Source organism: Canis lupus, chromosome 9 (genome assembly GCF_003254725.2).
Source record: "Canis lupus dingo isolate Sandy chromosome 9, ASM325472v2, whole genome shotgun sequence".
Classification (NCBI taxonomy): domain Eukaryota; kingdom Metazoa; phylum Chordata; class Mammalia; order Carnivora; family Canidae; genus Canis; species Canis lupus.
In genome coordinates this window covers 20,310,750-20,322,614 of record NC_064251.1, presented here as the reverse complement: position 1 = coordinate 20,322,614, position 11,865 = coordinate 20,310,750, and the positions used below count along the sequence as shown (strand labels likewise).

Here is an 11,865-nt window from a genome sequence, read left to right as displayed (position 1 = left end):
AACACACTGGGTGAGGTAGGGCGGCTAGGAGAGCTCCCAAGGCAGGGGCTAGTATCCCTTCCACCCTCCGCCCTCCCCTTCCCGGACTCAGCAGAGCCACAGCCAATGCTATTTCATGGCCTCATTCCTCCCCCTAGAGGCTCCTGGAAGCAGAGCTGCTTTCTCCTGAGGGTGAATGGGTTTGTGGCTTGAAGGTTTCTTTGGTCATAGTCTCCAGAGTTGCCAGGTCAGCCCCTTGGCCTTCCTTAGGCAGGCCGGCGAGCCCCGTTAGGAGCTGGAGGGTGAGGGGACGCAAAATTCGTCGTGGTCAGCTTCTAGAGATCACGCTGTCCTACTAAGGAGTAGGGAGAGGCTCTCCCCCCCTGTCCGCCCTCCTGTGGCCACAGCAACAAGAGCCAGTGTGCCTCATCTATGCCGTCTGGCCAGCTGGGGTCTGAATCCTGGCTCCTCTGCTCACTCACAAGCCATGACCTCGGGTGAGATTTTTTTTACCAGGTTTAGCCTTATGTTCCTCTTTAGTAAAACTGACATAAAACCACCTATTTCAGAGGTGATTCAACTGTGATCATTAGCCTGACTGATTTATTGTCAAAACCAAGCTATTGACCTCAATGAGCCAGGAAGTATGGCCCTCAGAGTGAAGATGGATGTTAAAGTAATGTCATTATCATAGAGCTCTATGTGTATATGTGCAGAGTTACGGTGATGACTGCAGACGCTGGAAGAGCTGCTGGGATTGTCTCCACCTGCCCTTACTTCCTGGGCGGGGGGTCTGCCCTCCAGCCATCTGAGAGGCCAGTGGCCCCAGGGCGCTTCCTCCCTGTCCTGTCCATCTCCTAGATTGACTGCTTCACTCACCTCGGACCTTGCCAACCCAAGATGCTCACTCCAGAGAAGGGGAGGATGCTGACCCTGGGGCTCTGCTGTCCCATCGGGAGGGTATCGGCAGGGGCAGGGCTTGGCCTCGGCCCCGGGCTGGGGGTTGGCCCAACACCTTCTCTGCACCAGGATCATGACTCCAGGCCAACCCTGTTTACCAGACCAGCGAAGGACCTATTTATAGCCTCAGCTGCTCTTCTTGCCGGGTCACGAGTGAGGTTGCAGGGTGCCTCCTCAGAGCAAGGGTGGTAGTCGGGCTGAGGGCACCCTCTGCCCAGCTGCCACTGCCCAGACCCCCGGTGCCCCTCCCCATGGCAGAGGAGACCTTCCCCTTCACCTCCTCCACACTGCGCGCTCTCCGCCTGCAGCGGGAGTGGCTGGAGTGGGAGGACCGGAGGCGGGCGGCGGCCCAGCAGTGCCGAAGCCAAAGGTGCCCCCCCAGTGCCCGGGCCCGGCTCGCCAGGCCACGCCGCTGCTGCCGAGACCCAGCCGTGCACAATGCTCTGTTCTCTGGTGACCTGCAACAGGTCCAAGCCCTGTTCCAAGATGAAGATGCTGCCAACATGATTGTGGAGACTGTGAGCAACCAGCTGGCCTGGTCAGCTGAACAGGGTAGGGAGCACCCAGTGGGGCAGAGGGGGAGGGTAGGGGTCAGGACAGGGGGAGCGTCTTGGTCCCATCCTCTCCCTCTAGAACACAGCCTAGACCGCTGCTTTCCACAGCCTATTCTAGTTCCCTCCTAAGAAGACATGAGGCATAGTTAGTGGTTTGTATGTCTTTTCAGAATGAAAGTTATATTAACATATCAATAACATAGGAACACAGTTTATTCTAATGCAATCTTATATATATTAAGATTTTTTGAGTGGCACCTGGCTGGTTCAGTCGATAAAGCATGTAACTCTTGATCTCAGGGTTGTGAGTTCAAGCTCCACCCCATGTGAATGAAGCCTACTTAAAATAAAATTTTTTTAAATTTAAAAATCAAAAATAAAATAAGATATTACTTTTTAAAAAAGATTTTATTTATTTATTCATGAGAGAGAGAGAGAGAGAGGCAGAGGGAGAAGCAGGCTCCATGCAGGGAGCCTGACATGGGACTCGATCCCGGGTCCCCAGGATCAGGCCCTGGATTGAAGGCAGCGCTAAACCGCTGAGCCAACTGGGCTGCCCAAGATTTTACTTTTAAGTAATCTCTATACCCAACCTAGGACTTGAACTCACAAATCGGGAATCAAGAGTTGCAAGCTCTACCAACCAAGCCAGCTAGGTGTCCTCACATAATATATATATTTTTTTAATTTGAGAGAGAGTGTGTGCATGCGCAGTAGGGAGGGGCAGAGGAAGAAGGAGAGAATCTCTAGCAGACTCCCCACTGAGTGCAGATCCCAATGTGGGGCTTGATCTCAGGACCCCAAGATCATGACCTGAGCCAAAATCAGGAGTGGGACACCTGATGGAGCCACCAAGGCACCCTGTCCCCACATAATATTTTAAATAGGTGCATAAATTATATTGTATGAGTGTGCCATGATTTATAGAACTAGTGCCCAAGTAGATTGGGTGGATTGGGTTCCTTCTTTGTAAAATTATTTTATTTATTTATTTATTTATTTATTTATTTATTTATTTATTTAGTAAAATTATTTTAAACAGCAATATGATAAACATCTTTTGTGTACTTCCAGATAATTTCCTTAGGTTCTGTTTTGACCAGTGGGTTTGTCCATGTAAACCAAATACCTCCACCAAGATCACCCCACTTTTAAGACTGACAGAGACTGCCTCAAACCTCACCCGTGGATCTGGGGATTCCAATCCTCATAAAGCTTATGTTCTCACAGTCACTGCAAACTCCAGATTCCTGCTTGGCTTTAACTGTTAGAGGTGTGACCTTACCCAGGGTAACATGCTCTCATCCTGCAGCATGCCTATCATCCCCTGAATGGAACTTGGCCTTAATTTCAATCCTAATAAAAACAAAACAAAACAAAACATGATTTACCCAAAATTTGGCAAACCCAGGAATTTACTTCACCATAATGCAAACAACTTAGAGTTGGATATTAGACATCTATGTCCTTTTCTACAATTCAGATCCAATACTAAATCCAACATCTCAGCCCCTGACCCCACTCTTCCTTTCCCCACCCCCACCTCTTATTCTCCCCTTCCACCCTTCCCTCCCACCCTACTCTCCCCCTCTGCCCCAGGAATATCCTAGAACTCCAAACCAGGCTCTTTCAGCTCTGCTCTTAGGTCACTCCCAAGCTCAGCTCCAGGCCCTCATACGCATAATTCAAACCCACCCCCAATACCAGAACACTCTCCTGAACAGCAAGAACCAAGGGGCTCCAAGACCCAGAGGTTTATTTAACAGGATTAACTCTCTTTAGTTGCCCTCGTGGTTTTCAAGAGCAATTACTTTTTTTTTCTATAAGACACATGCCACATTTTGTTACAGATTGACAACCCTTCTAAAAGGCTGTTCCAGGGATCCCTGGGTGGCGCAGCGGTTTGGCGCCTGCCTTTGGCCCAGGGCGTGATCCTGGAGACCCGGGATCGAATCCCACATCGGGCTCCCGGTGCATGGAGCTTGCTTCTCCCTCGGCCTGTGTCTCTGCCTCTCTCTCTCTCTCTCTCTGTGACTATCATAAATAAATAAAAAAAAAATTGAAAAAAAAAATAAATAAAAGGCTGTTCCAATTCACACTCCCAGTTCGGGCTTGCATGAGTCCCTCTCCATAGGTAGCCTGGCACATCATTTGCCAGGGGTGCTAAGGGATGGTCGGGGCCAGTCACAGTCGTACACCACAGTCTGCCCTGTGAGTCTCACATACCACTCCCCAACACTGCTCGCTTTCCCCAGGGTTCTGGGTATTGACCCCCAAGACGAAGCAGACAGCACCCCTCACCATTGCTGCGGCCCGAGGCTACACTGACTGTGCCCGCCACCTGATCCGGCAGGGAGCTGAGCTGGACGCCCGAGTTGGAGGCCGGGCAGCCTTGCATGAGGCCTGCGCCCGGGCCCAGTCTGACTGTGTGAGGCTGCTGCTGACCTTTGGTGCCAAAGCCAACGTGTTGTCCGAGGAGGGCACAACTCCCTTGCACCTCTGCACTGTCCCCGAGTCCTTGCAGTAGGTACCCAGGGGAGAGGTGTGTGTGTGTGTGTGTGTGTGTGTGTGTGTGCAGCTAACTCAGCCAGGAGAAAGGGAGAAGCACCTCACGTCCACATGTCCTCATGACAATCTAGGAGACAGGTCTCATTCTACTGGTGAGAAATCAGGCTCAGAAAGGTTTAGGCACTTGCCCAAGGTCACATAGGCTAAGCCCAGGAGGCAGAAGCCTTGTTGTCTTTTTGGAAAACCTGTTCCAACTACAGTCCCCTATCCCCTGTGACTCCTCTGTAGCCAAATTCCTGTTTTGACGTAGGCATCAAGAAAGACAGTAGCCCAGTGTTCCCCCAACAAACCCTACCCCCACAGCCCCTCCTCCCACATTTTTAAGATCAACAGGTTTTTTGCGGGGGTGGAGGGGAGTGGGAGATACAGGTTTCCAATTATGGAACAGGTAAGGCATGGGGGAAAAAAAGGCTCAGCATAAGGAATATAGTCAATGAGGGACACCTGGGTGGCTCAAGCAGTTGGGTGTCTGCCTTTGGCTTGAGTCATGATCCTAGAGTTCCAGGATCGGGTCCTGCATTGGGCTCCTACATGGAGCCTGCTTCTCCTCCCTCTGCCTGTGTCTCTGCCTCTCTCTGTGTCTCTCATGAATAAATAGATAAAATCTTTTTAAAAAAATGAATATAGTCAATGATATTGTAATAGCGCTCTAACAGGACAGATGGTAGTTACACTTGGGAACGCAGCATAATGTATAAACTTGTCAAGTCACTAAAGTCTTGCACTTGAAACTAATGTAACATTGTGTGTCAACTATAGGAAAAAAAAAATCAACAGATTTTTGAACCCCCTACACGATGGTTTTCATACTTTCACAAATCAGGTTCACAGCCGGGGCTGGCAGTGGTGGAAAACACTCCATGGCCCACATGCTGGGGACTTCTCCCTAGCTGGATCTAGATCAGTGATGGACACAAAAGGGATTTTGATTTTCCAGCCCTTTCTTGAATTCTTAGGAGCACATAGTACACTTTCCAACAGACTTTTCCTCCTTTTTTTTTCAATAAAGATTTTATTTATTTATTCATGAGAGACACAGAAAAAGAGAGGCAGACACAGGCAGAGGGAGAAGCAGGCTCCATGCAGGAAGCCCAGTGCGGAACTCGATCCTGGGACTCTGGGATCACACCCTGAGTCAAAGGCAGACAGTCAAGGGCTGAGCCACCCAGGCATCCCCAGACTTTCTCTTTTTAAGAGAAACTTACTGAAACTCCACTGAGTGAGTTTTTCAGCGTTATTTAGAAACAAAAATCAGCCCATGATTAGAATTGACTCAGGATATAAATTCAGTAGTTTATAGACGGCTAGCTGCTACTCAATTCCTACTGGAGCCAAGCACCAACTAGACCTTATGCCCAGAAGGGAGCAGGAATTCTAGCCATTTTGGGGAGGGACACGGGGTCATCAAGGTTTTGTTGGGATTGCTGGATCTGCTTCTGGACTTCCCGTGGCTGCCATTCTGGCTTTTTAATGATAAATTATTGTTAGTTTAATTGCATCATTAATCAAGTTTGTTTCAAGTTTGGTTTACCCCTAGTGGTTAATGTGCATATTTATCTCAACAGTGTTTTGGCCTATAGTTTTTGGTTTTGTTTTTTAGAGAGATAGCATGTGTGCACGTGAGATAAGGGGGGAAAACGGGGAGGGGGAGAGGGAGAGAATCTTTTTTTTTTTTTTTAAGATTATTTTATTTATTTATTCAAAGAGAGAGAGAGGCAGAAACACAGGCAGAGGGAGAAGCAGGCTCCATGCAGGGAGCCCGACATGGGACTCGATCCCCAGTCTCCAGGATCACACTCCCGGCTGCAAGCAGCACTAAACCCCTGTGCCACTGGGGCTGTCTGAGGGAGAGAATCTTAAGCAGGCTCCACACCCAGCACAGAGCCCAACACAGGGCTCAATCTCACAACCCTTAGATCATGACCTGAGCCGAAATCAAGAATCTGATGTTTAACTCACTGAGCTATCCAGGCGCCCCATGCTCTGGCTTATAGTTTCTTTTTTTTTTTTTAATTTTTATTTATTATTTATGATAGTCACACAGAGAGAGAGAGAGAGAGGCAGAGACACAGGCAGAGGGAGAAGCAGGCTCCATGCACCGGGAGCCCGACTTGGGATTCGATCCCGGGTCTCCAGGATCGCGCCCTGGGCCAAAGGCAGGCGCTAAACCGCTGCGCCACCCGGGGATCCCTGGCTTATAGTTTCTTAGGAACTGGGAGACAAGTGAAACACCAGCTCCCTAAAGTCTTGTTTTTGTTCTTTGGTTCCGTTTGTTTTCTCTAGGGGAAAATGGAGTAGGCTGATCCCCAAGTGCCTTCCTTTGCTTGAGTGGGTGTCACTGGTCTGGAAGGGTGGACTTCAAGTTTGGAGGCAGGAAGAAAATATCAGGACTTCGTCTGTTTTTCTTTACAGCTCATACTCTTCAATTTTCTAGGTGTAACATTCATAGTGGACATAGTAGTGGGTTTTTCAAAAGTTTTTGTGCTATCAAAACATCAGGAGACCACTGGCAAGTGATTCAGAACCGGGCCTTGGGGTCCCAATCCGCTTGGAGAGTCAGGTTTTGGAAACAAAAATTAGCCAGTGATTAGAACTATCAGAGGAGGGTCAGGGACACCTGGGTGGCTCAGTGGTTCAGTCAGACTTCAAGGCGTGATCCTGGAGTCCTGCATCGGGCTCCCTGCATGGAGCCTGCTTCTCCCTCTGCCTATGTCTCTGCCTCTCTCTGTCTCTGTGTCTCTCATGAATAAATAAATTAAAAATCTTAAAAAAAAAATAACTTACCAAGGAAATAAACATTCTGGGAGGGAGCTTCGGAGACAACGAGTACTAATTCTGTAGCAGCCTCTAACTTGCTGTGCGTCCTTGGCTGGATGCGACCTTCCTCGGCTGAGTTTTTCATCTGGGAACTGAGGACGCTCCTGGTGGCATCACGGGCCTCGCAGCCCTGCTGTCGCGGGCTGCTGTGAGTCTAACGTGGGAGCCAGGCTCCCCGGGTGGTGGCGAGCGGGGTGAGGGGACAGGGGGAAGGGGAGGACAGCGGGCTGGGCCCGGGCCCTCAGGATTCGTCTCTCCGGGCCTGGCGCCTCGCCCGCAGGTGTGCCAAGCTGCTGCTGGAGGCCGGAGCGACCGTGAACGTGGCGGCACAGGACAGCGAGGTGACACCCCTGCACGTGGCGGCCGCTCGCGGCCTGGACGAGCACGTGGCCCTCTACCTGGAGCGCGGAGCCGACGTGCACCTGCGCACCAGCCAGGGCGAGACGGCGCTGAACGCGGCGTGCGCGGGGGCCGAGGGCCCGGGCGGCGGCCGGCAGCACCAGGCGGCCGCGCGCAGGCTCCTCGAGGCGGGGGCCGATGCCCGCGCTGCTGGGCGCAAGCGCCACACGCCGCTGCACAACGCCTGTGCCAACGGCTGCGGGGCCCTGGCCGAGCTGCTGCTGCGCCACGGGGCCTGCGCGGGGGTGCCCAACGCGGCGGGCCACACGCCCATGGACTGCGCGCTGCAGGCGGTCCAGGACGCCCCCAACTGGGAGCCCGAGGTCCTCTTTGCTGCGCTGCTGGACTACGGGGCCCAGCCGGTGCGCCCTGAGGTGCGCAGGGAGGCCCGTGCACAGAGGCCCCGGTGGGCGGGGAGCCTGTGGCTGCAACTGCCCTGCCGCCAGAAAAGCCGGCGGGGGTGGGGGTGGGGAAGAGACTGAGAGCCTGGTCCTGTAGCCACAGGTCTGTCCGCATCTTGGGAAGGACCACAGAAGGCTATAGGGGAGCATATCTAAGGAGGAAAGGGCTCCCAGGGCAACTGGCCAGGACCAAGAGGTTGCAACCCACAGATGGTGCGGCAAACTGAGGAATGGGAAAGAATGAGGAGAGACTCAGACCTTTAGCCTCCCAAATTTGAGTGTGAGTGGACCTTTGACTTAGACTGAACTTGGTTCTGCCCTTGGTTGGGAGAGCCATGGTGACCCTAAGACTGTCTTTTGATTCCTAGATGCTGAAACACTGTGCCAACTTTCCCCGGGCCCTGGAAGTCCTGCTAAATGCCTACCCTTGCGTCCCGACCTGTGATACTTGGGTGGAGGCAGTACTCCCAGAGCTGTGGCAGGTATGTCCACCCCGGCCGCAGCTCTTTCCTGGGCTCTGGGAGAGATGCAGAGGAAGGATGAGCCCCAGGCCTTATTCCCTCCAGGATGGGCTTCCTGGAGTCTCTTGCCCCCTAGCAGCTCAGAACAACTTCTAATCTCACACACCCCACCAGCCTCTCTCACTTGTAACCAGCGTGGACATTTATCAGGTATCTCTGACACAGCGGGCACTGTGCCGGCTTCTTTGGAGTGGTGGGTGGAGACATGGCCAAGACCCTGCCCTACAATGTGGTCCCATCCCCCATGACCCCTGCAGGGCTTCTGGGCCCTGAATCTGAGTCAAATTGCATCAAACCCCCTGGTGGGTGCATGTTGTAAATTCCTGGGGCCCCCAGTGCTAGGTGGTCCCAAATGGAAGGGCAGAGTCAAGTGTTGGGTATCTGATCCTGTTCCACTCTTGGCTTAGGAGCATGAAGCCTTCTACGTCTCGGCTCTGAGCATGGTGAACCAGCCGAGGAGGCTGCAGCACCTGGCCCGGCTGGCTGTGCGTGCTCAGTTGGGTAGCCACTGCCGACAGGCCACTGCCCGCCTCCCACTGCCCCCGGTCCTTAGGGACTACCTGCTGCTGCGTGTTGAGGGGCGGATCCAGTGAGCTCCATGCCAGGGTGCTCCCGGAGCTGGCTCTGCCCCCTCTGTCACCTCCCTACAACCCTGGAGGACCAATCCCTGGCTCTCTTGTTCCCCACTCAGCATGCCCTCCCCGGCCAGCTCATCCCTCCATTGGCTTCTTGAGTTACTTGCTGACCTCCAGCCCAACCTGAGCTTCAGCTGTCCAATGGGAAGGTGTGCAGACTCCACCTTCACCCATGTCCATCTCCTCTGCTTAAGTGATGGCTCCGCTATCCAAGCAAGGTGGGAGTGATCCTTGTTGCCCCCCCCTCACCTGCCACCTATGTGCCTGTTTGGCCTTCTAAAGAGTGATAGATTCTGTCTCTAGTTGCACTGGCTCTGGCCAAACTGCCTTTGTCGCTTGAAGGGAAGACCTCACTGATTGGTCTTGAAGCCCATGTCCTGCAAGAATGCTAGAACTCCCTTTGGGAATCTCAACTCTGTTCATGCCCTTCAGTGGCTCCTCACCATCTTCAGGCTAAAATCTAAATTCAGTAAGACAGATCTTCTCCCCCTGCCTCTGCCAAGCTCTCTGGTCTTCTTTTTTTTTTTTTTTTTTTTGCTCTCTGGTCTTCTGATCCCCCTCTGATCCGCCTTCTCCCTCTGAGATTCCTGGAATCTAGCTTCATCAAATTTTCCAGCCTTGCTCGTTGCTGGATATGACCTACTCTGCTTTGCTTCTAGGCATTCTGCATGTGCTGTTCCCTCTGCCTGGTATACCCTTCCCACATTTTTTTTTTGTCCTGCTTGAAGCTGATTTGATCCTTCAGACTCAGCCCAATAGCACCATCTCCTCAGAGCCTTCCTTGGATTGCATTTACTTAAGTTAAGAGTTTGTGTCTGCCTCAGAGTGGCTGAGACTGGTTGTTGAAGAAGGAATAAATGCATGATGCTTGGGACCCATTTATGGTCATGTCTTCCCCGCTCCCAACCCCTCCCCCACCAGTGATGCAACAATAGTCACTACACTGTGGTCTCTAAGGGCCCGTGACAGGAGGACAAGCCAGTAGCTGTCCCTCCTCCCTCTCACTTCCTCCTCTGGTCCCAGAGGCAAAAGTACCATCGTTCATCTTCAAGCCAGTTTTTGTGAATGAAAATAAACGATTTGTGCACTAACCAAAGTGTGGATGTGTTAGGTTGACATGTGGCTGAGATAGCCTTCACTCCAGGTTTATCGCCAACCTTTGTACTGTTTTGTGGTTCTCAAGTTTTCTGCATGGAGCACCTGTTACTCTTGTGATAGGAAAAAAGGGTATAAGAACAGCAGAAGGCCCTTGCCAGACCCCAAGCCTGCAGTAACCACCTCAGAAGGGTCCTTTAGCTGAGGGACCATAGGCTGTCCACTCCCCATTACCATTTGGAGTCACATGGTAGAGACGGGCCAAAGGGTCCTAGGGTCGGCCTCCTGTAGCTGGGCTAGTCTACTCTCTTTGTGGAGGGTTGCATCCACGGAGATTCCATTTCACCAACACGAAAATGTTCCTTGTTATGCAGAACAGCAACCTCTCCTTTCTGGAAGAAATGTTTGCTTTAATTTTGCAGAGCCAAAAGGCAGGGAGGAAGAGAGGGAAATCCTCTCTAGTCCTGGCCCAAGCTGGGTGCCTCTCCCTTGGGGGAGGATGCAGACTCCAGTGAGCTCAACCTTTTCTGTTGTATTTACAACTATGACAACATACCACTTAAAAAAAAAAAAAAAAAAACAAAAGATACATGAGATTATCTGTATTTATTTTGGGGTAGGAGATATTCCATGATGAAAGCATAACAGAAAAGATGAATTGATCTGGATACAGAAAAAAAAATAAATTTGGTTATAAAAGTACCAAGTTGTAAAGACAAGTGAAAGATAAAATACTGGGGAAAGAAAATCCTCAACTAAAAGATTTAATTTCCTTCATCTGTGAGGACAAGAATGGCATCTTTTTTTTTAAGATTTTATTTATTTATTCATGAGAGACACAGGCAGGCTCCCTGCAGGGAGCCTGATGTGGGACTTAATCCAAGGACCCCGGGATCACGACCTGAACCAAAAGCAGACAGATGCTCAACCACTGAGCCAACCAGGTGCCCCAGAATGGCATCTGTTTTATTTGCCACTGGTGACTTGGTGCCTGTACAGGGCTTTGCAGAGAGTGGACACTCAAACATTTGCTGAATCAATGAATCAACCTCACCAGCACTCAGAGAAATACAAATTAAAACAATAATAAGGGGGACACCTGGGTGACTCAGCGGTTGACCATCTGCCTTTGGCTCAGGGCGTGATCCTGGGGTCCTGGGATCAAGTCCCATATTGGGCTCCTTGCGTGGGGCCTGCTTCTCCCTCTGTTTATGTCTCTGCCTCTCTCTGTGTGTGTCTCTCATGGATAAATAAATATTAAAAAAAATAATAAGGTAGTTTCCCTAGTAGATAGAGGGAAGTTGTAAAGATTGATAACAGGCAGTGCCCATGAAGATCTGAAGATGTAAATTCTTGCTCATCCTATTGGTGGGAAAGGAAATTGCTTTTTTGGTAGGCAATTTAGCAGCACCCTTTAAACACTGCCCTGCCCCCGCCCCGGTTACATAAAAGTTTGGTACACATGGGGACATTCACTCCACCATCGCCTGCAACAGCACAACAAGTGGGAGGTAGTGGACAAATCCAAATTCTAGAATACAATGCAGCCCTTACAAAGGGTAGTCCCCACAACAGGAAGGAGCTGGGGAGGGATGCCAAGTGATCATCACAGACATGGCCTTGGAAAGATTGCCAAAACTGTTGTTAAGGAGAAAGAAACAGGTTGGAATACAGTATGTACAGCCAATAAAGCCAAACCTCATGATTGTAGATAAGAGAAAAAGGCCCAGAGACAGGTGCCCAAGAATTCTCCTCCAGGGAGGGAAGAAGGCCTGTGCCAATGGGGCATTTTATGGTCCGTATTTTAAATTTTTTAAAACTTTCAATTCCACTATGTTTTTTTTAAAAATATTTTATTTATTCACAAGAGACATAGAAAAAGAGGCAGAGACACAGGCAGAGGGAGGAGAAGCAGGCTCCATGCAAGAAGCCTGAT

At 50.8% G+C, this 11,865-nt stretch overlaps 1 protein-coding gene across 1 annotated transcript; it reads left to right on the top strand.

Annotated features, from left to right (window-relative positions):
- Positions 1-9,930, top strand: ASB16 (ankyrin repeat and SOCS box containing 16). The gene is made up of 5 exons (XM_025440347.3): positions 1-1,491; positions 3,749-4,016; positions 7,159-7,651; positions 8,047-8,160; positions 8,607-9,930. The coding sequence occupies exons 1-5, from the start codon at positions 1,191-1,193 to the stop codon at positions 8,790-8,792; spliced, it is 1,362 nt and encodes a 453-aa protein (XP_025296132.1). The 5' UTR covers positions 1-1,190; the 3' UTR covers positions 8,793-9,930.
- Positions 9,931-11,865: the final 1,935 nt, after the last annotated feature.

Coding starts and splice junctions, on each gene's coding strand:
- ASB16 (XM_025440347.3), top strand. CDS start 1,191: ATGGCAGAGGAGACCTTCCCCTTCACCTCCTCCACACTGCGCGCTCTC. Junction 7,652..8,046: donor CCCAGCCGGTGCGCCCTGAG/GTGCGCAGGGAG, acceptor TTTGATTCCTAG/ATGCTGAAACACTGTGCCAA. Junction 8,161..8,606: donor TACTCCCAGAGCTGTGGCAG/GTATGTCCACCC, acceptor CTCTTGGCTTAG/GAGCATGAAGCCTTCTACGT.